General features: G+C 45.0%; 1 protein-coding gene across 1 annotated transcript in view; it reads right to left on the reverse strand.

Annotated features, from left to right (window-relative positions):
- Nucleotides 1–352: 352 nt before the first annotated feature.
- NHLH2 (nescient helix-loop-helix 2) overlaps nt 353–22763 on the reverse strand; it is an 80861-nt gene continuing 58450 nt past the window's right edge. The window contains exon 2 of the mRNA XM_085620739.1: nt 353–7371. Coding sequence (XP_085476865.1) covers nt 6996–7367 — 372 coding nt within the window. The 5' untranslated portion in view covers nt 7368–7371 and the 3' untranslated portion in view covers nt 353–6995. The remainder of the gene's footprint in view (nt 7372–22763) is intronic.

A 22763-nucleotide genomic window follows, 5' to 3' on the forward strand; every position in this document is an offset into this window, starting at 1 on the left:
CCTACCTGTAACGTCCCTTTATCCTTTGTCATTTTCAGTCAATTTCTAAGTTTAAAAAAAAATGGAAAGTAAAATATGATTACAATTCCTAATTATAACGTCACTTTAATCTTTTACATTTTCTGTAGAAGGTGATGGAAAAAGACATATTAAGGTAAGACACAAAACGTCCCCACATACAGACAGGATAGGAAGGGAACCATGGCAAATGTCAGCTCAAATGGGATGCTTTCAAAGCTCCCGCAAGTGAGGTGGAGGTGTGAAAAATGAAAACCTGCTTCTCAATAAATTATTCAAAGCACCACATGAGACCAGTTTATTTTACATCTTTATTTATATCGAAAAACAGGGTTACAACCTATGAGAGATATGAAAAACGCCTCAAATAGAAACCAAGTTATCGCTATTTTTCACTACAAAATATTGCATCATAGAAAGCAAGAAAGACAAGTTACCCTGAAAGAGACTAGATTCTTTGGATAGCAGATGCCTTATTTTTTCTGTTTTCTTTTTTTTTAGGCTTGTCCTCTAAAAACGAACTCCTTGTTCAGGAGTCTCACAGCAGAGAACAAGAGACATTTCAGTTTACGAATATATATATATTTATATTTAAAGATATAAGTAGTTGTCAATTTTTTGGTTGTCACAAAGGGAGGTGGTTTCAAGCATTACCTTCATCTCTGAAAAATGCGGAGTGTCTGTTTTCCTGCTCAAACATTTTCACATAAAAAGGAGACGCCTGTCCCTTCCTCAACATTCGTGGAAACACGCCCTCGCTAGCGGTTTCTATCTTGTCTTTCTCGGGCACATGAAATTGCGAGAAAGAAGATTCAGCTTTATCAAAAGAAACTCTCTAAGTGCTAAGATTTGACAGAACACAAAACAGTTAAGAACAAACGCCAGAATATATAGATATATTTATATTTATAAAATATTCTCAGTAACGAGAAAATAGATGAGGGGGGTCCTTTGAATCCTTAGTTTCCCTCATGTATAAGTGCAAAAAAGAGAGGCACAAAAAACTCAAACAACCAGGAAAAAATACAAACACCGCACTTAGAAGACGTTCAACAAACTGACACTGAATTTTGACAAATCCACACCACTGTATGAACTGTAAACGCCCGACAAAAGACACAACCTGGTTGACACTGGCTTCAATGCAAGCCCCCTAACACTAAGAAGGAATAAAACATTGACTTTGTTTGATCCTCTTGTGGCGTCCAACTTGTAAGGCCCTCCCAGATTCTGGGGCAGGAATTGCTGATAAAAATTATGAATTTGCCCAAAACTGGCCTTTGGGCACCAGGTGCAAACAGGTGCCAGCCACTGTGCACCCGTTACTGTGCACTGACGTTTGTAGCTCAGCCTTTTCACTGAGACCTTTGGGTACCAGCTCCACAGGTTGTCTCCTGATCATGAGCTTATATGTCCCCACCACCCCTGAATTGTGCTAACTGTCCTTGTGCTGACCATATCTCAGTGCCAAAAAAGAGGTTACAGCTGTCGTAACAAAATACCTGCCCCTGTGTGTGCTCCCACTCATGCCTGAGAGAGGGAGGGGTCAGCTTTCTGCCATAGGTGCAGTGAGTAAACAGACTCGACTATTATCCTTCGACCCCTAGCCAGGAGTAGAGATTGGCTGGTACTTTATGACATCTTGGGTGGACCCTGGCTACTAAACATCTGCCGCTAGTTAAGAGATGCCCTGATCTCTTCTTCTGGGCATTGAAATTGTAGATGTTAGAATATTGTGCAACTAAAAGCCATAATCTATACTTGAAGGTATGTTGGTAGGACGTTTGTGCTAAGAACAGGGCTGTAAGGGTGTGTGTGTGAGGTCACTGAGCCACAAAATGTAAAGCTGCACCTGTGATTGCTTACTCACACTAACAATACTGCAAGTATGCAGAAACTGTATGTTTAGGTAAACCTTCTGACAGAGGTCTCCCAGGGTACCTGCAAAAGTAGGTGAATGCACACAAACTTGTGAATATGCTGGTTCACACACACCTTTGACTGGCTCAATCTTACCCGGTATATGGTTGGAAATATATAGTCCTGTCAAGGGTAGGAGCATGTCTGTATCCATTGTAGCTAAGAGAGAATACACTACTAGTAGGGGTTTAAGTTAAGGGAGTTCTTCACATAAATAGATATTCTGCTGGTGCAGAAAACAATCAATAAAAACATAAATAAATACATAAATAAAACAATAAATAAATAAATAAATAGATAGTTGCTCTGGAGACTGACATTTCAGCATGTAAGGGCTTCTGGGAATCTGTGACCCTTGCCACTTCCCAATAGTGGTCCTAGAATTCTTTGAGGAATCGGGCTTTCTGGAAATTTGCACAAATCCTCAACATGAGCCTACAAGGGATATTTCTGACTATCCAGTCAGGAGGTTGACAAATCAGACCTGTTTCACAAATTATTAGGTAGCACAGAGTTTTAAAATGTAAACTAATGAAAGAACTATTGCACACAAGATGGTGATTGTTTCAAGATGGGGCTTTGCAGATCCTGGCCATGGAAGAGGTGATCTGAGGCAGAAACTAAAGAGTATGAGAGTTCATGAGGAGGAGTCACTTCTCCAGAGCTCTAGTTGACAGCAGGAAGCACATGAGGTGACTGTAATAAAATTTGAGGATACAGAACAATGGAATTGAATGATCCAAGAGTAATTACCAGTGGCTCGGATAAATTGAAGCATGGTCAACCATTACTGGTGTGCTGTGTATGGTTATGAGTATGGTACCTCCTCAGTCTATGTTGTCGGGACACGGGGCTTCATTTTCTGAGATTTCTCAAAGAGTGTGAGGTAATCTGGGAGATGCAGTCATGGCTCGATTACATTGGACCAGTTGGCTGACACACCCGATAACATTGATTTGAAATAGAAATGACCAGGACTGGAAACCTGTGACTCATTCTGAAAGACCTGCGGACATAAATGTACAGTTTTCCTTATGGATTAAGCCCATGTTTCTAATAAAGTTCTTTTCTGTTATAGATCTGTTCTCTTGTGTCTATGACTTTGCATGGGTGCAGATCTACAACTTTAAGAAAATCACAAATGTTTCCTGAAGTATATCTGGAAACCTGCTGTAGCCGAGTTTCGCGCCAGCCATGTTTTCAGTAGATCCAATAGGTTCCTTGGCCCGGCCCGAGTCAACCTTCTTGCTCCATCAAGAAAGAATGTAAACACCAAACACGGGCTTGCCTAATTCAAAGAGCTCCCAGTCTAGGACAGCATGAGAACTTGGGGAGCAGAGAGGGCTGGATCACAAGCTTTGGTTAAAGGGGGAACTTGGTAGTCCAACTCAGGGCTCATATTTCCATTGTTGCCAACATACTTACAAGACCCCACTTTTTTTACAGTAGAATCTAATGGCAACTGAAATTTAGAAACACCTCAAACATGAGTGTCCTACCAGGGAAGCAGTACTCAGATTCCAGATCATAAGGGTGAGAAACAGGAATGTGGCAGCGGGGAAAATATGAGAGGAGCTTCTGTGTGATATTGGGAAGCTGATCAAAGAAGGTGCAGGGTAGACCTGATATAGGGAAGTCAAAAAAGTGAAGACTCAACTATGAATTCAAGATAATGGGGAGTAGGGGTGAGAAGTAAAAAGTGTTAGGGAGAGGATTAAACAATTGCAGGGGAGTGTGAAACTAAGCAGAAAGCCGGTCATTGCCCGCACAGTTGCTGTGAACTCATTGAGAAGTAGCAGACATAGATAAGGGCTTGGCATTGTCATTTACATTTTAGCAATAGCTCCAAAGAGGAGAAAGTAGCAAAAGGAGGAGATGCGTAGACAGAGGGGACAGACTCTTTGGTGACCACTCTAATAATGGGTAGGACGTGAGGGATTGCCAGGCTAAGAGACCAAGCCGACAGAGTGGGAAGGATACGGAGAGATCTAAGTCTGAAGAGACCTAGAGATGCCCCAAGTGCAGGGTGGAGATGGTATACCACAGTGGACCACAGTGCTAAAAGTAGACCCACATGTGGCCTGCAGTCTGAGAACATAGTTTCTGCCGTCCCTCCTTCTGTCTATTTGCAGAATTCTTCATTCTGTTTCTGAATGCAAGAACTGGGATGTCTACAAGGTCACTGTTTGGGCATTTACGTTTTAAACCCCCATCACGGTTTTCTGAAACTATGTTTGAACTCTAGAAGTATTGAGTGGGGTTCGGTTGGGGATTGAAGCAGCAAGGGGGAGGGGGATCTTCTCATTTGGTAATCAAGAAAACTGGTAATTTGTTTAGTCTTGGATCTGGTGAAGAACTTCATGCAATATTGCATCTAAAAGGATAGTTCTCCTTTCCCATCCATCTGGCCTTGAGCTGCTCTTTACTTTACTTAACTATTGTTCTTTAGAACTCCACTGCCCTCGCTCTGGTGGCATCGAGCCGCCAGGAATAGCAACAAAGACCAATAATGCAATAAACATAAAGGACTCATGTAAAGGACTTAAGTCTGACTACACCTGCTTCAGTCCTCCCGAGTATGTACATTACACAGTATAGATTCAATAATTTTGGGCTATTTTAATAAATATTACAACACTGGAATGTTGGGAGCTCCATTGAAGGCAATGGAGTGCTCCGGGCTTCTAATGGCCGGTAAAAGCCCGGAGCTCCAACATTCCAATGTTTGTGGTTCACAGACGTTGCTGTGAGCAAAGGCCTCACGGAGCCCGAAGGGATTTCACCCCCCTCGGGCTGCCTGAGGCCTTTGTTTATTTGTTTAAACATTCTTCCTTCTAGTGACTGAATGTTCTAATAGCCTTAAAACCTATATAGGCTATACCGGCCATTAAAGGCCCGCTCCTTTGTTAAAGGCCTTTGCCTTCAGTTCCGCCTTTAACGCTGGAGCGGGCCCTTCATAGCCATTTTAGCTGGCTATGGCGGGCTATAAGCTAAATTAGTGCTTTTATTATATCTGGAATGTCACATGTGCAAAAATATTATTTACGTTTCTATCAATCATCCTCCTCACCACCTGTATGGAGTGACATTTGGACTCTGCAGTATAGTAGGAAATCTTAATTCATATTGTTCTCATTGCAGAGTTCAAATATCGTTTGCTCAGTGGGGTTGGTTAGACTGGGGGGAGGGATTTAGCTGATAGAGAGTGAGCCTCCGGCAGTATGACAAACAAAGGTGTGTGAGATTCTAAATCTTCTGTCAAAGTTTTGCAAAGGTGACAAACTTCACAACTTGACAGAAGAGTGTCAGTGTAATTCCCTCATCCCACAGCTGCTAAGACAAAGGTCCGCTGGGCAGTCTACCTGTGTCCTTTCCCAAGACTCCGCCTCCTGCTGTTCCCCTCCATGTCTGAAGGCTATGAGAGAGGGTCTCTTGGCCTATAGACTGGTGTGGAGGGAGTGTAGGCACCTGGTCCAACCTAAACCAATCCAAGACCTACCGACACACATGGTGCCACAGTGTCACGTGATATCAGCTCCCTGTAGATGGTCACTCGAACAATAGCCGATATCACACAGTGAATCAAAAGGTGGGCTAGAAACCCCTGCATCGAGTGGGTTTCCAAGTAGTGTTGGCGCCTTGGCATAGCCGGCGTACTTTAAGGAGTGCGAAAATACCCTAGGACATAAGTGGCAGACTAAGAACCTTTTTTTCTGTGGGTGGGGAGAAGTGCCTACCAAGTGTGCTCGGCCCAATACCCCACCCCTCTAATGTCCTGCCCCCTCTTCTTACACAATAAAGAATGTATTGAAGCTGTCAGATCTGCAATTCCTATTGAGCTAGTACAGTCTAATTCAATTCCTACAGTACAAACCTTTGGCCTCAGAGGGATTCAGAGGCCAGGGCTCGATAACGAGGCACATTGAGGTAGGGAAAAGCAAGCAAACTGCGGACAGGCAACCAACTTATGCTGAGGCACATGGAGGCAGTGTTACACCTTGATAACTGCTATCATAGTACTTGTCTACGCTGAGGCACATGGAGGCCACGTTACACCTTGATAACTGCCATCATAGTACCTGTCTATGCTGAGGCACATGCAGAGGACTGAGTAGGGAGATCTTCACAGAAATATTTGGTGGGGACCTCCTTGTGCCTGTCCACTCACTCCTCTTCCTCCCTTTTCCACAGGTAGATCCACCCTTTCCAGGGCAAAGAAAACAGAAAGGTTGGAGTGACACTGAATCAAAGTTTCCAATCTTTCACACTAGTGCTTTTCACCAGAAGGTGACTAAGGGGGCAGCAGTGCTATTTCTCACTACCTTTAACTGTGAGATTCATATAGTGCCACTATTCCACTACAGATGCCTCAGGGTGCTGGAGCTTAGGACCGCCTGTTTTCCACAATGAGAAACTTTGTTAGTCTAGCAGGAAGGTTAGTTTACCATGGAAAAGGTGAATTCTCCAAGCACTCACTCTTTGTAAGCACAAGCACCTTCCCCTCTAAGAGTGTCCCCTCATCCTCTGAACATCTGTGAAGGTGCTGTCATTTGGAATAGAGTTATACATTACTATGAATGATAATAAATTCTATGCATTAAAAGGCTTTTGTGTTGAGCAGCCAGGGAGGGCTCGGCTAGCCCAGACGCAGGTCATCACATGTTTTGTGACGCATTTATCGCCCAGCTGTGACATCACATTCATGTCTAACACACCTGCAGAAGGCTTTCCCAATGATGGACCCCAAGAATGCTGCTAACCAGTGTTGGGGAGTACACAGCTATTACCCCCTAGAGCACAACACCAGCTGGGAGGAATTCAGCTGCAGCAGTTTCGTGGCTCAGTAGGACCACCTTGCCCGCATATTCTTGAAATGTCTTCTTCAGAAGGACATGGAATGTTGTTGTGAAGCCATCACGGCACCACCCATTTGTGGAACACTCAAAGGTCTGATTCTCAGTGTCCCCTGCGTTCATCTGATTCAATAGTCCCGCCTCCTGCCATGCTCATTTCCTGCCCTGACGGGCTTTGTCCCGCCCACAATGTCCGCGTGCTCCCTAGACATCCAGCACGTGGTTCAAGTAGGAGATGTAGCAGATCGCCAGGCGTAGGATCTCGATTTTGGAGAGCTTCTTGTCTGGTGGGAGGGTGGGTAGCAGCTTCCTCAGTTCTGCGAAGGCCACGTTGAAAGCTTCCACCCTGATGCGTTCGCGGGTGGCGTGGGCCGATCTGTACTTGGCGGTGGCACGCCGCCGTCGTCGCTTCTCCTCACGGCTTAGCTGCTGAGGGTGAATGGAGCGGCCCTTGCCGTCCCCCTCCATGGGCTCCAGGTCAGACATGCAGCCAACCTTCAGGTCGCTCACCATGGACTCAGTGTCCGACTGGGCCGACGGGTCGTCGGAGTTTCCTTGGTCCGGGCTAAGCATCATTTTCCTATAGGGGAAATAAACATGCATTAGAAGCGAATAAAACATGCATTTCATATGACATACATTTTTTGGCTGTATTACACTTTCGCAATTTTTTTATTTCATCACTAAGTTTGACACCTGGTCGATTTGCGTCTGGAAACATAGGAGGCATAATTTGGCCTTTCGGATGTGTAATTTAGAGAAACACTTTGCACTTCTTTAAAGGAGGTGTGAAAGTAAAAGTATATAGGGCAAGTTTTGCATGGTAATTGACATCTGCATCTTTGTAAAGTTGTAAATTGTCCAACTTTCCACAACTTAGCAAAGATCCGACTGAAAAAAGTTATAACAAGGCATTTTTCCAGGAACTTCATGAGGATTGGCAAGTAAAAAAAAAAAAAAATATCTTCACAAAGTTGCTAGAGGCAATGCTTTCCACACACTTTGTGAAATAAAAGTGTCTGCACCAATCAATAGCAAAGACCACCAGGAGGCAGAATCGTATACTGCCATGAGATGGCATGGTGTGAAAAGACGCAGCCGTTCCCGCGTGAGACGCCTTTGACCTCTCGCTCTTGCGCATGCGCGTGACCTTTTGTAACATTTCTACTTCCTCCTTAACAAACCTTTCGCGGATGTCAAAGGTTGGCTCATATATACACACCGTGCCACGACATTTACTTAAATACCGCTTGGTAACATAACGGATATTTGCCGCATTAAACTCCGGTTTGCAGCAGAAATCTGAACAGCAACGTTTATTAATGCACCATTTGCAGTTCACGAGGCCTGTAGCTTTTTCTTCAATTCGGTTCTTTAGAAAAAAACAAAAAATAGAATATATAACACATTGAGTTTGGAGGCACTCTCGATATTGTTTTTTTTTACCCTAGGTGCCAGATTTACAAAGGTAAACTTACACTGACGTGTAAGTTTATTGTTTTTGCTACTCCATGGCTGAGACTCCACCCATAAAAAGGTAGGACACGCCTATCTTTGTATCCTCGAAACAAGCCACAAGTGCACATACTTCGCTGTCATAAAGATACAACTCGTAAAATTTATTTGTGAATAGCAGAAATTCGTAAATTTACACTAAAGTGCGAGTTTACCTTTATGAATCAGGCCCAAGATCTTTATTTCTTAACTCCTTTTGTTTTGCTTCCGTTTTTGAGGCATATATATTTATATATATTTAAAGGTTGAGTGATCTAATCTATGACCATTGTTGAATCTTCTAGTTCTGAAAGAAGTGGCGGGCGTTAGTCTTCTTTAACACATCTCTCCTTGTAAGTCCGAGTGTCAAAGTGTAACATATTCAAGACAGAGGAAGGACTGAAAAGAAAAGATGTCTGCCTTAACCTGCTGCTCTAGACATTGATGTCTTCAGAAGAAGGGGTCTAGATTCAGAACAGAGGGTCTAATCCAGAGTACAGCAGGTGGCCCGTCGTACGTCAGGAGGGCAAAGATCCTCACCTCCGCCATCCTGGCGAACTGCCAGCCCCACGGAGATCTCTGCACCTTTGAAAGAGGCGGCTCCTCTGAAGGCCCTGGGCGTTTGGAGCGCAGCCATCAGGTGTATTGTAGTTCCTATTTCCCTTATAGGCTCTGCGCATTGGAATAATATACACTATAGTTTTTGCATAGGAATACGGTCAGTATGCTCCTATCAAGTACAGTAAATTAATTACTTTTATGTGCCAGCTAACTCAGAGGTCACTAGAAACTTCTCGAATAAACAAGAAGGGATTCGTTTCTGACAACCGCATAAACATGACAACTTTGTTTCCCTTAGAATCGGAACGCGTCTCAGAATCGTGGAAACGATAGATAACAGTTTCACTCAGTCAATCGTGCATGCTTAGTTTCTCCAGAGTTACACAGAAATAGACAGACGGCGTTTCAATAAAAGGATTTATTGAACAGTCTTGTTTCTCGTGTAAGAGATATGAGCTGTTACAATCATTAGACAGTAAACAAGATATAATATGCACAGCGTAAGCAGTAGGAAGAAATAATACTGCAATAGCATTTTTTTTAGCGATGACATATATTCATATATACATACATAAATAACACAGGCTAAAAAGTGAATACTCGTCTGATGCTTCTAAAATAGTCCTTCCCCGGTGTACCTAACCTAAGTGTGGTGCGAGGTAAAAATAGGTGCTGTTTTCTATAGTATGGTATATACTAAGTTTAGTATGCCAAGAGTCCCTCTAGGTTCTAGTCGGCTCCATACCTTTAGAATGAGCGAGGTGGGAATCTCTATCCGGGTCCCAAACTCTAACACCCTGTGAAGGGAGTCAGAACACTGGGAGCTGGATTCTTTGCGAGCAGGGATGACAGCGTCTGGTAAGTGCGCCAGGCCGGGATATGGTCTCTTCCGAACTTGCAGTGGCGAACCGTGCATTCAAGTCGTGCTGAGTCGTGCTGTGGTTTGCCATGGTTAGGGAAGGCATATTTGTACCTGGAAGGTGCTTAAGAATGCTAGCATTGACGTAACATTGGGCAGAGGAAGACGTCATGGATGAATACCTAAGGCATAGTAGTTCATGCATAATATATGAGTTCTTGGAGAAATCAATAATCCTAGCCAGGGAAAGTCCTGTTCGGCTTAAGGGTCTGGTTTCTAAGAACTCGTTGTGACGTGGGCTGGACGGATGTAGGTGACCATGCCTGTATTTGGTTAGCATGGCTAATGCCTAAATAAGGACTGGGATTCTATGCCTAAATAAGGGCAATGCGAATTGTGCCTATACAAGGACATGATTCAGGGAAACCTATATACGGGTATCTAAATCGAAACACAACACAGGTTTCAGGCATCCGATTAGCAAACTTGTTTGTTTTCCAAACATAAACTCCCAGAGTGGCAGGTTTTTTTGAAAGAGGAAAACTAATGACCCTGACACCCTGGGGTTTTCTCCAGGGCATGGGGGTGAATTTTGTTTTTTCTGTTTTGATGGTCCCAAAAACAAAAATGTTCACCAAACTGAAAATAGAGTGGAGGGTCTGATGTACCTACCTGACGGCCCTTCATTGGGCCATCGGTGTAGGGTTGCCAGGGGCGGAGTCAGTGGGGGCTGCCCAACTCTCAGCTGAGTGACCGGGCTATCATTTTGGAAGACAGGGCAGGACCCTCTATGCCACACTCGATCAGGCCCATAATTCTTTGATATTTGCTTTTACCTGGACTGCTGAAGCACTTTTTTGAATTGGAAAATTGTTTTAAGCAAACGTTTTTTAACGCTTTTAAAACTTTTTAGCCCACTGTATCTTAGCACTGTTTTAGCTTACCTGGAACCTGCTGGAACTTGTTGGAGCCAAGCACTCTTCCCACTCGGCCCGACGCGGCAGTTAGTACCGATTGTGCGGAGGGTGAGGAAGGAGGGGTCAAGCACTTCCGCTTCCGGGGGTGGCTGAACTGCGGTTAGCGGTCTTGCTTGGGGAAGGAAGAACCTTTTTAATGCGCATGCCTGAGCGGACGTTCAGCGGACGCGCGCAACGGGCCCCAGGCTGGTATGGGCCTGGGGCCAGAACCACTGCCCATTTAGGTATACTGCAGAGCAGCTATATGCACTATGCCCCCCCATTTCAAAGCTATGTAGGCACAATATAACAACAGGATTCATGCACCATAACTGTAGACACTGCCCCTTTACTATGAAGACAAACAAGAAACACATAGGGACAGCTCAGAAGTTTAATCTAACCATGATCAACTGCAGATCCCTTAAGAAGCACAAACACAAAATCCACGACCATCTATTAGACATGCAGCCAGATGTTATGTTTCTTACTGAAACCTGGCTGAACGAGGACTCTGCTCCAGAGATCCTCAAGGCTCTTCCACATAACTATGGAATTACCAGAATGGATCGGCCGAATAACAGGGGGGAGGAATCGCCATTATTCATAAGTTAACGATTCAATGCACTTTAGAGCCGGCAAATATCGATGATAGCGAAGCAGGCTTTTTTTCAATAATAGCAGCAACAAACTATATTATAAAGGGATTTTTAATTTACAGACCACCAGGGCCCTCCACCCGGTTTGCACCGAGCCTAATGGATCAGGTGATTCAACCTGCTCTGCGATATGACAAAATGCTTGTGCTGGGGGAGTTGAACCTACACTTTGATGAGTTGACTAATACCGGAGTGCAAGAGCTGTGTCAGGAATTGGCCGCCTTGCAACTGATACTACAATCTCCGCTCCTGACTCATCAATTAGGCCACCTATTAGACCCGGTTTTTGCCAATGGGCCCTAAGAATCGAACGCCCGATTGCAGTTCCCTGGACAGATCACTTTGTGGTTCCCTTTAGCACCCTGGTACCAAATACCCTTATTCCAAAGACGTCAGGCGCCGGAAAACCACATAGGAAGTGAGCTAGGTTCTCTGCAGCAAATTTTAATCAGGCCCTCCAGCAGGGTGGACCACCTGGAGGCAAGGACATTGACTCAACCTGCATTGCACTAGATAAACGGATTACGGAGGCATTAGACAGAATTTCCCCATGTTCCCTGAGTGCGCCGGGGAGAGAATTAAAAATGGCCCCTTGGTTTAATGAAGAACTCAGGATAGCTAAGTCCTCCTGTAAGTGTTTAGAAAGGACATGGAGGAAAGACTTCTCAGATTACAAGAAGACTGAATATAAAACCAGCCTTAAACACTATCACTCCCTCATGAGAAAAACCTGGGCCGCCTACTACAGTGATAGGATCGAGATAGCTGAGAATTCTTCTAAGCAACTCTCCACTATTTTCAAAGAGATCTCATCGCTAGCAAGGACTACAGCTTCGAGCAATAGCTCCGTGGACTCTTGCAACCGGGTGGCAGACTTCTTTGGGGAGAAGGTAGCAAGGATTTATTCTACCTTCCCAGATGAAGCACGTAATGGGTGCTCTGATAGAGAAGAGACGTCTGACATAGCGGAGGCAGACTGCCTTTGTGGTTTTGTTCTCCCCTCCTGTGACAACCTCAAAGACATAGCCTCAAGCATTAAATCCGGCTCACCCAGGGACCCCGCTACTCCCAAAGTGTTGAGAGAGAGCCTAGAGGTCATAGCACCCTACATCAGCCACCTCCTTGGACTCTCATTCGCTTCGGGAATGGTCCCTAAAAGGTGGAAAGAAGCGATTGTCCTCCCCATAAAAAAGAAGCCGAATGTAAGCATGAGTCAATTGGAGAACCTGCGTCTAATTTCACTTTTGCCATATTTTGCCAAAATAGCACAAAAAGTAGACAATACTCAACTGATGGCCCACATTAATCAACACAACCAATTCACCCCACACAATCGGGCTTTCGAGCGACCTACTCTACCTAATCTGCACTGCTCCTATCTACAGAAACCATCCGCAAACATGTAGATGAGGGCCAGACAGTCGCTCTGGTCCTCTTAGACCTTAGTGCCGCATTTGACACTGTAGCCCACCCACTACTTCTACAGCGCCTCAGGAAAGGAGGACTGGCGGATCGAGCCCTAGACTGGCTGAGGTCCTTTTTACAGGATCGTAGCTTTCAGGTGTCTCAGCAACCTTACTGTTCTAAGAGCATTGCACTGGCCCAAGGGGTCCCTCAGGGCTCCATACTTAGCCCCACTCTCTTTAATCTCTATATCGCCCCATTGGCAGACATTATTGGGAAGTATGGCATCAGTGTTGTGTCATATGCGGATGACACGCAACTGGTGGTGTCATTAGCACAATCCCATGATGAGGCAGCCATCAATTCCTCTACTTGCCTACAAGAACTGGCGTCTTGGATGTCGAACAACTGTTTAAAACTAAATTTCAATAAGACGTAGGTTTTAGTGATGGGCAAAGCCCCCTCGATTTGGTTCTCATCATGGTGGCCTCAGACTCTGGGCCCTACTCCATCCCCCAGCGAACAGGTTAAGAACCTAGGGATGTGGCTTTACACCAAGCTCTCCTTTGAGAGCCACACCAGACTGGTGGCGGGGAAGTATTTTGGGGTAATGAGAGGACTTCGGAAGACCCTAGATGTACTTCCCATGGCAGCTCGAAAAACCATGGTCCATGCTCTGGTAACCTCCCACTTGGACTACGGTAACGGCCTTTATCTGGGAGCAAGTAGCAAGTGTATGAAAAGACTGCAATGCATTCAGAACGCAGCAGCCCGCCTCGTTCTGATGCTGCCCAGAAGAGCGTCCTCTAACAAGGCCCTGGCATCCCTTCACTGGCTTCCGGTGAAGGAGAGAATACTCTTCAAAGCCCTGTGTGTCAGTCAACGCATCCTACAGAGAAAAGGGCCAACCTATCTACATGATCTAGTAACCCCCTACACTCCGACCCACCTTCTGAGATCATGTGGGACGGGAAAGTTCAGTACTCCGACCATCAAAAGAGCAAGAATGGGTGGTCAATCCTTCCGTTACCTGGCGGTGAAGCATTGGAATGACCTCCCCCTTGGTCTCCAGATGGAGCCATCGGAGACACTCTTTCAGGAAAAACTCAAAACTTGGCTCTTCCGTCCTTAGGTTTTCTCCACTAGCTGAATCACAGTACTGCTACTGACGAGGTTTTGATGCCGGAGCGCGGGGACACACTAATTGAGTGTAGCCATGCGCTTTATAAATTTGTTTATTATTATTATTATTATTATCTCATTGAAAGCGAAGCTATCATGGAGGGTCCATGGAAGGGCATGATAAAAGCATCCATGGGAGCAGTGTAGTGCAGTAATAGGTGAACCATTCACATGATAGGATACAAGGGTAGGTTACTACTACTGAGAGACTTAGGTCTCCCTGTTGAGGATGCCAGCCCAGGACCAGTAGCAGCACTTGCGTCATCATTTCAAACACCTAATACCATCTAATCTGCTTACTCTTCCCCTCGTCCTTACATACTATTTTGGTTCAAATACCTATCTTCAATTCTTAAACAGCAGCAGTGGACTCAATACTCTCCCTCTTCAGCCATGCTGTACGGCCTTTTGAAATCCCCCTAGTGTTTATACTACAGTTAACATCATCCATCTTCTAAGTTGGTCTCTGTGCCTTTAAGACACTCTCCTCTCCATTCCTGGTCCTACTTGATTTCCATTGTTTCTACACTCAGTAGCACAATGTCTGAAATCAAGCCGCCCTTGTAAAGCTCACAATATACGCTCCACTCCTACTTCTGTTACCGTGCTTAAATTCAATATATAGAACTACTGTTTTTAATGACATATTTTTATGGATTAATCCCACTTTGTACTTATTAAAATTTCACAGAGTATGTGTACCCAAGATTAAGCACGAAATACTAGCACCTCAGTGTACCTATTCAAATTGTAGTCAGCTGAAGCTTTCTTAAGTCGTTTGCAGTTTGCACTTTACTAAACATGTTTAGGCCAATAATAACAATAATAATAATAATAATAATAATAATAATAATAATAATAACACTGACTGAGCCATGACCCTCATAGAAACTTCATCATCAACTTCATTTCTGCCATAACATCAAACAGAGTCATGGGTTACTTTCCCCTATAATGGCCTCGTTGGGAAGGAGAGTTATGTCCACACATATTTGGACTTCACCCAATTCCTTTGTTTTGAGACTAAGGATGATAGGAGAGAGCCAGTTGAAGAGACTGTTTATGCTTAAACTCCTGCCTTCTGCAGAATGTTCAAATCCTTCAAGCTTCATTGTCTCACCAATATCAACTTGATGGTCCTGACAATGGGAAAACTGTGCCAAGCCTGGGACAGACTGTGCCAACAACAGCACCAAAAAAACAGTCTGAATCTTAATACCAGAACCATGTACAAAAGCCAAGAGCATGTTCAGCAATGCAATGGGCTACAAGCTAACGGCGACTATAGTAAAATGTTCACAGAACTACAGTGCCAATTCTAGAAGACAGCACGAGCGTTAGAACTTCAATCTCATAGTTGGAGGGTATAGCCGGTATGGGAACATCAGATTGAACCGAAGCGACAAGAAAGCATTATTTTCATTGGTGAAATTCGATTCAGCTCCCTGCATATTTCTGCGCGTCCACATTTAATCTTGTGAAGTTTCCTAACCGTTTATCAGCATCTTGTCATGAGACCAGCACACCCAGCTATATTTGAGGAAGGAGAGGACTTTTTTCCAGGTAGATGTCAGCGTGAAAGACACCCCCACTATGGAACTCTGGGTGCAACAGCGAGCTATCTCCTGAGTTGATGGGTCATAGCAAGGGACGTAGGGAGCTCGCAAGGATCGGGCACTGCATGCTTCCCATTGGGCACTCTTTAGATAACAGGTTCTCCATCTCTTTGCCCATAACAGGATGCCTTCAGGCATTTGCACGCTTTATGAGCTTAACATATATATATATCTGCCAAGGCACAGCTATGGAGCCTTAGATGAGAGGTATTGATGAATTCATCATGTGACTGATTCTTCTTAAGTTAAATCTCTCAGAGTCAGCGTTTAGCCTTTGATCTATAGTAAACCCTGACGGTCGTGGTTTCACTAGAGTGACCTGCGGTATCACCAGCATTAGTGAGATGATGCCAGATACACAATTCCTGTCCTGGACAGATCGGTTTGCAGTTTGGTCGACTGCCTTATTTGACACATAGAGCTTTTCCAACCTTTTGAGCCAGAAGGAGCATCTGGGCTCCTTAGATCGGGACATCTTGTCAACAGTAAATGTGTGGAACCGGTCCCGCACGCCAGAGCAGAGGGCCCGCATGACTCCTCACTACTACCCCCAGCACAACGCCAGTGCTTCTATACATCAAGGTAAGGCAGCAGCCGTGGGGCACCAGCCATCGATGGCGACATGTTATAACAAAAGGCAGATAAATGGACTTTTATTGGTGTTTCTTAGTGTCTAGGAGTGCTTCAGAGACACAATGCTTGCACTGCTCTGGTGCACACCCTGTCGCTGTGAAGGACAGCAGCGCAGCGTAAGGCCGCGTTGGCAGGCAGCTACACCGCGCCACCAGTTGTTATGTCTGACACTTGGACTTGGACCAATGCCAGGAAAACTGCTCAGTGCCACTGGGAACAAACGCAACACACAGCGATCTGAGTCCCACTGCTCCAGAGCGTGGCAGAGAGCCAGGTTCATCGAGTGGCGGGAGGGCGGGAACCAGCCGCTCAGCGTCCATGAGTGAACAATTCTACAACACGTGGCCTTAAAGGGAAACACTCCCTTTTTATTATTAGCAGCAAGAGGCTGCGTCAATACACTGGGCCCTGTGGTAGAGGAGGAAGTGAAAATACAGCCTCTTGAGTCCCACATTTCCAAACTATGCCTGTGGGATTAACCATACCGCGAACTGCCCTGCGGAGAGGCAGATTTCTGGCAGTTGTTTGCCCAGTACAAGCTGGGGCCCATATCACAGTATTTTGAAGAGAGGCTTTTGCTTCTCAGCCCTGCTTGCCATTGTGGCTAATAGTTTAGAAAAACCAGGTTTGCCAGTTAGTAAATTCATTTGTGCAACACTTTATGCACTGTAATCTAACAACAAAACATGACATAGCGTAGACAGCACCATATAGTAATCCAAGGAACTGGTCAATGGCGGCGGCTCAGCTGGGTCTTTGGCGGACGCTTCCCCCTAATCTCCATCACAGGGCGTCATCACAGCCAGAGCCGTGCACAATTGTGTAGCCTCAGGTATCCTTCCAGTGACTTCAAGACCTCATACATGGAGCTGACCACAAAGAAACAGCACCTTGACTCAGAGGACGTGGCAGGCACTGACCACCCTCCAATAGACCGTTCCCTGGCAAAGCCATCACAAGCGCGGCCTACACTCACCGGATCACCTCCGCCCACATTCGTGCTCCAAGGCATGGTATTAGTAAGAACAATTACAGAATATCTCAATCTTTCTCTCTCTCTCTCTCTCTCTCTCTCTCTCTCTCTCTCTTTGCTCTGAGACATAGTTCTGGACACTCTTGATGTAGTGTAGTCTCTCCACTACTAAACTAATCCAACCCGGACCCGACTGATGTTGAGAACTATCGCCCTATATTGCTCCTCCCAACGCTTGTTGAAATGTCAGAAAAGCCGGTGGCTAATCAGCTCTCACCAGCCATGGCGGATGGTAGACTGCTGGGTGCCTGGCACGTGGGCTTCTGCCCTGGCAGCGAGGTAGAGGCACAGAGGCGTCTCTCGGGTGTCTTTATGGTAAATATTGCAGGAGTGATGTGGTTGAGGTGCGAAGACAATGACTAAGGCTGTGGTCCTGATCTGCTTCTTATAAAATGTTATGACCAAGAGAGTAGGCCTGGCAGATTTATTGTGTAAAGAAAAATCATATCTTTTAAAGCCAGCATGCATTCAAGTGTGTCAAACCCTATAGACAAGTTTGCGTTGGAATCTCAAAGATCAGAATAGTAGGCGAGTATTTTGGGGTTCATCAAACCCTCTGACAAACCTACGGGGTACAAAATTTGCACATTAATTATCTTTATTAACCCTTCTTAGAAGTGTGTGTGTATATTGTTCTGCCACATCTAACTTTGTGCATATTTGCAACCTTGTGACTCTGTGCCTGATTATTCCTGTCTGGGAAAGCGTAAGCGAGGTATCTGAGGCCTGAGTTGGTGATGGTGACAATCCAAAGATAAAGGCTACAGACGTGATTGGTTCATTAGGAAAAGGTATGTCAGGTGCCCTCGGATTGATCTGTTTATTAAGACACGTTGCTACAAAGCAGAAGGCCTGACATATTTAAAGTGAAAAGCATATGACAAAGTCAATGGGTATATGAGGGTGGATTGTTATTATGCAATAATAATGCTTGTATACAGGTGCTTTGTTGCATGGAGTTTCACGGATTACCATAGAAGGTAAGGAATTTAATCGCCCCCTCTGTCAGACCCTGAGGGTAGAGGATTTGCTGTTTGATAATCTTTTTTAGGGCCTCTTAAAAGGAGTAACGTATGGTTTTGCCAGCATTCATTTTCTATATTTGAGATTTATGACTGTATGCCGGATGTTTGCCGTATGGTAAATCTAAAGCGCAATACAGTGGACCTGGGCTAGTCAAGGTGAGGAGCCAATGTGAATGGCTACAGACCTGGTTGGTTCATTGTGAAAACTTGTGTCAGGTTCAATCGGTCTTATCTGTTTTTATGAAAAGCTAAGACAAGGGCACCATATTTATGTGAAAGCCACATGTTAAAGCCAATAGGCCAACAAAGGTGGGTTGTTATTACATTATGTCTAAGCCAAAAGAAACAGATTTTGTTACACAGAGTCCCACAATTCAACTTAGCAGGCCAGGGTTTTCGTGTTGGTTACCCGCTCTGACAAACCATTGAGTGAGAACATCTGCACTGCTGGGATTTTTATTGTGCCCTCATAAGACAAATTGTTTATTGTTTTCCCAAAAGTAATTGTGTACATATCTATATTTGATGGTTGACTTATGGAAAACAAAATGCTCAACAAAGGGATGTTGTTTTGACCTGGCAAAGTAAACCTTTTGCCTGTCCCAACCTTCCTTTTTAAACACATTTAAGTCACCCCTAATGTAGGCCCTGGATAGACCCAGGGGCAGGGTGCAGTGTATTTAAAAAGCTGTACTTTTAAGTTTTCCATGTGCTGGTAGTGGAAAACTCTTAAATGTGTTTTTCTCTACTTCAAGGATTACCTCTCCCTTAGGCTAACATTGGAATTACCTTATTACAGTTTATCAGTGTATTTCCAAATGGTAAAAGGTCACTTGTTCATGTTTGATGTCTCTGGAATCCTAATTTAATAACCTGAATTATGGTGAAGTCAGATTTTAAATTAAAATTCTGAAACTGCCACATTTAAAAAGTTTGCAATGTCTTGCCTTAGCCATTTTATCCTGCAGCCTGTCTCTCGGTCTGGATGACAGTTGGGCTTTGTGCATTCCTCCTAGACAACCACACACAATGGAAGCTTAGGTGTGACTCAATGGGCTATTACTGGCAAGACAGGAGGGAGGAGCTGGGCACAGCCCCACTTACACTTGACTAGGATGTGTCCAGCCTCCATACAAACAACTGCATACCCCTTGTAATTAGTCTGGAGCCAGGGCCAGGAAGGCAGGGCATCAGTGCACATCAAAGGCATGCCTCTAGAAGATTCTCCCCACTTCAAAGGACCAACTGTGTATAAATGCAAGACCTCAGACACCACCTCTTCTGTACACTTCTGAACCTTTGATACTTTACCAGGACGAAGGACTGTTGTGTTGCTACAAGGACTGCCACTCTGCTGGACTGCTGCACTAAAGGAACTGTTGCCCTGATGTGCTGACCTGCTGCCCTCTTGCCTGGTGAAGAAGAACTGGAACTGGAACTTCATCCTGAACCCAGGATCCCAGAGTGACTCAAAGGGCTAGTTGACTGGCCTCCTGATCTGAGCCTCAGGGACATAAAAGGCTCCCCAACCAGCTCCCGGGTCCAGCTGTAGCGAGTTGCTGACCCCCAAGAAGTACCTCTCAGGTTCTGGGACTTGGTGTGGCTCACAGGCTCTTGAAATTGAGCTCTGGGGTTCTTTGCAACAGTGAACAGACCCATTTAAACCGGAACCATACCACTGGCACTCAAGTTAAATGCAAGCCGCCGCCAGCCTGTCTCTTTGCACAGCAAGCATTGATTGCCAATGGATGACCGCCAACGTGAAGCCCCAGCCCGCCCGTCTATGACGCCCGTCTGCTCTTCGTACCATGCAGGCCACCGCCCGTGGCCCTCTCCATGCTCCTGGTGACCCTCTCCAATGCAAATCGGACACTTGGCACAAAACTTGAGAAGGTAAAACTGTGGTGGGACTAATCTGGGACTGTAGCCTACCTGTGCTCCATCACGGTTGGTCTGAACTTTTGACTTTGACCTGGTCCAGCGCAACCAGCGTAACCAAATAGCCGTGGTTGCCGCCCTGCTTTTAGGTGATATGTAGGTGCTATTTTACTGTTTATTCTTTAAAAATTCATAACTTCAGTTTTACTTATGGAATTTTTGTCATTTTTGGTCTTGTTTTATTTACTAAATCTTGCTCTATTGTTTTAATCTTTTCTGTGCGGTGTTTTCACGGTTTTACTCTTTGAAGTGTTTCACAAATACATTACACATTGCCTCTAGGTCAAGCCTGACTGCTCTCTGCCAAACTCCTAGGGGGTGAGCACGGGTTAATTTATGGGTTGCTTGTGCCCTACCCTGAATAGGATTGTGGTTGCTTCTTGGCCTTATACCCCAGTTAACCAGTAATCCAATTTCGAACAATTAAGATTTAGCTAGGGCTGTTTAACCAGTGGCCAGAACCCTGCCATAGGGACCTGAGGACTCTGGTACCCACACGGACTCCACGAACACGGGTTTCATGGACCCCACAGACTGGTGCCCACACAAGCTTCATGGACATGGGGTCTACATACACGGACTCCACAAACCGGCACCCACACGGGCTTCACGGACCCCATAAACTGGTGCCCCTATAGACCCCACAGACTGCTAACCACATGGGCTTCACAGAATTTGTTCCATCATCTGGAACACCATGGATCTCACTAGCCTTTTGGGGCAGTGGCCTATAGTGTGCCTTGTTTGACTTCATGCTGTAGCCCATAAGGTTCCACTGCGGTAGCCCTGATGGTACCATGAAAGATGCACGATCATCAGCTGGCTTTACCAGGCGGCCACTGGCCATAGGTGTTACCATAACATCGTAGTCGAAACATCGACCTACAGATATATTGTGATCATAATATCGACTCCCAGGATATCACCACAGTGGGGTTAATAATAGTAAATATTCACTGACATGCACAATATTTGGTAGTCAATATCATGGGAAAGATACGTGTTATCTCTCTGTATTCTCTCATAAAATTCTTTAAGTAACAGTTAACGCCTACACAGCGTTTCCATCTCATGACTTTGGGTGCTTCTCCCTGCATTAGTTCCCAGACAAGAGTGGACGCAAGGGTGCCATGTTTTTTTCCTCCCCGTGTCCTCGCATAATGTTGCCTACTGCAGTGTTTGTCTGTGTGTCTTCTCAGTCCACTTGACTGATCACATCAGGTCATTATGGGCTCCTACACACAACTCTTTGCACGGTTATCACAACCTATGTGCCTTGTGTCTCTTTTACACCACTGTTGTGCACACAAGTGCTTGTTTTGGATTTTATTGAGCCTCTGCTCCAGGGGCCTGATGTACAACCCGTTTTTGCATGCACAAATGGGTTTGCAAACCCTTTTGCGCATGCAAAAACATATTGGGCCATGTACATAGCCTATTTACAGAGTCGCAATTTTTTTGCGACTCGTTAAATAGGTTTTGCGACTCGCTATTTGGAAGGGGCGTTCCCTTCCAAATAGCGAGTCTCAAAACAATGTACTAATGTTTTGCAACCGCAATTGCGGTCGCAAAACTCTCGCAATTACCACCTATTTCAAGTCGGTGGTAATGCATTTGCAAATGGAAAGGGGTCCCCAGGGGACCCTTCCCCTTTGCACATGCATGCAAAATATTTTTTGAAGGGCAGGCAGTGGTCCCAGGGACCACTGCCTACCCTTAAAAAACTGAAACAAAAACTTTTCATTGTAATTTTTTTTAAATGCATCTCGTTTTCCTTTAAGGAAAACAGGATGCATGTAAAAAAAAAACTGCTTTAGTAAAAAGCAGTCCCAGACATGGTGGTCTGCTGAGACCAGCAGGCCACCATCCCTGGGAGGGCCTGTCATTCCCAATGGGCTCGCAATTGGCGAGAGGCTCATTAATATTAATGAGCCTCGCAATTTGCAACCTCATTGGGAATCGCAAAACACTGTAAACACACTGTTGTACATTTCATCTAGCGCCTCGCAATTTGCGACTCGCAATGTGTCACAAATTGCGAGGTGCTAAATGAAAGGGTCGAACATCTGGCCCCTGGTCTCCACCTCTGCCTTCACACTCACTCCACTATAGAAAGCCTTTGTGTAGTGGGTTACTGAGAGCTCCACCATCTCATCAGCATTACAGAGCACTGTACATTCACCACCCTGTGTATCCAGGCACCTCGTGCGCACATTAGTGTGCGAGGTCGAGCGCACCCTCTCACCAGCCCAACGCATGTATAATATTCCTGGAGGAAGAAACCTGATTACTCTGACATGATGCATTTGTCACAAACCCACGCGGGCTCCTGTAAATGAGCCATGCTCTTCCAGGTGAGCGCATGTCACTTCAGTTCTACAACCTCCTGCCGTAAAACACAAGCACAGGGGTCGGTGACCATCTGAATTACCTGTTAGGAATACAGGCTCCTTTGTTATTATTATTTTAATTAATCTTATTATTATGTCATTATTATTTTACTGTTACTATTAGTATTTTATGATTATTTATAAGAATATTATTGTTGTTTTGTTGTTAATATTAGTACCATTATTGTTGCTAATATTCTTTTCAATAATAGGGTGTGTCAT

Source organism: Triturus cristatus, chromosome 8 (genome assembly GCF_964204655.1).
Source record: "Triturus cristatus chromosome 8, aTriCri1.1, whole genome shotgun sequence".
Taxonomy (NCBI): domain Eukaryota; kingdom Metazoa; phylum Chordata; class Amphibia; order Caudata; family Salamandridae; genus Triturus; species Triturus cristatus.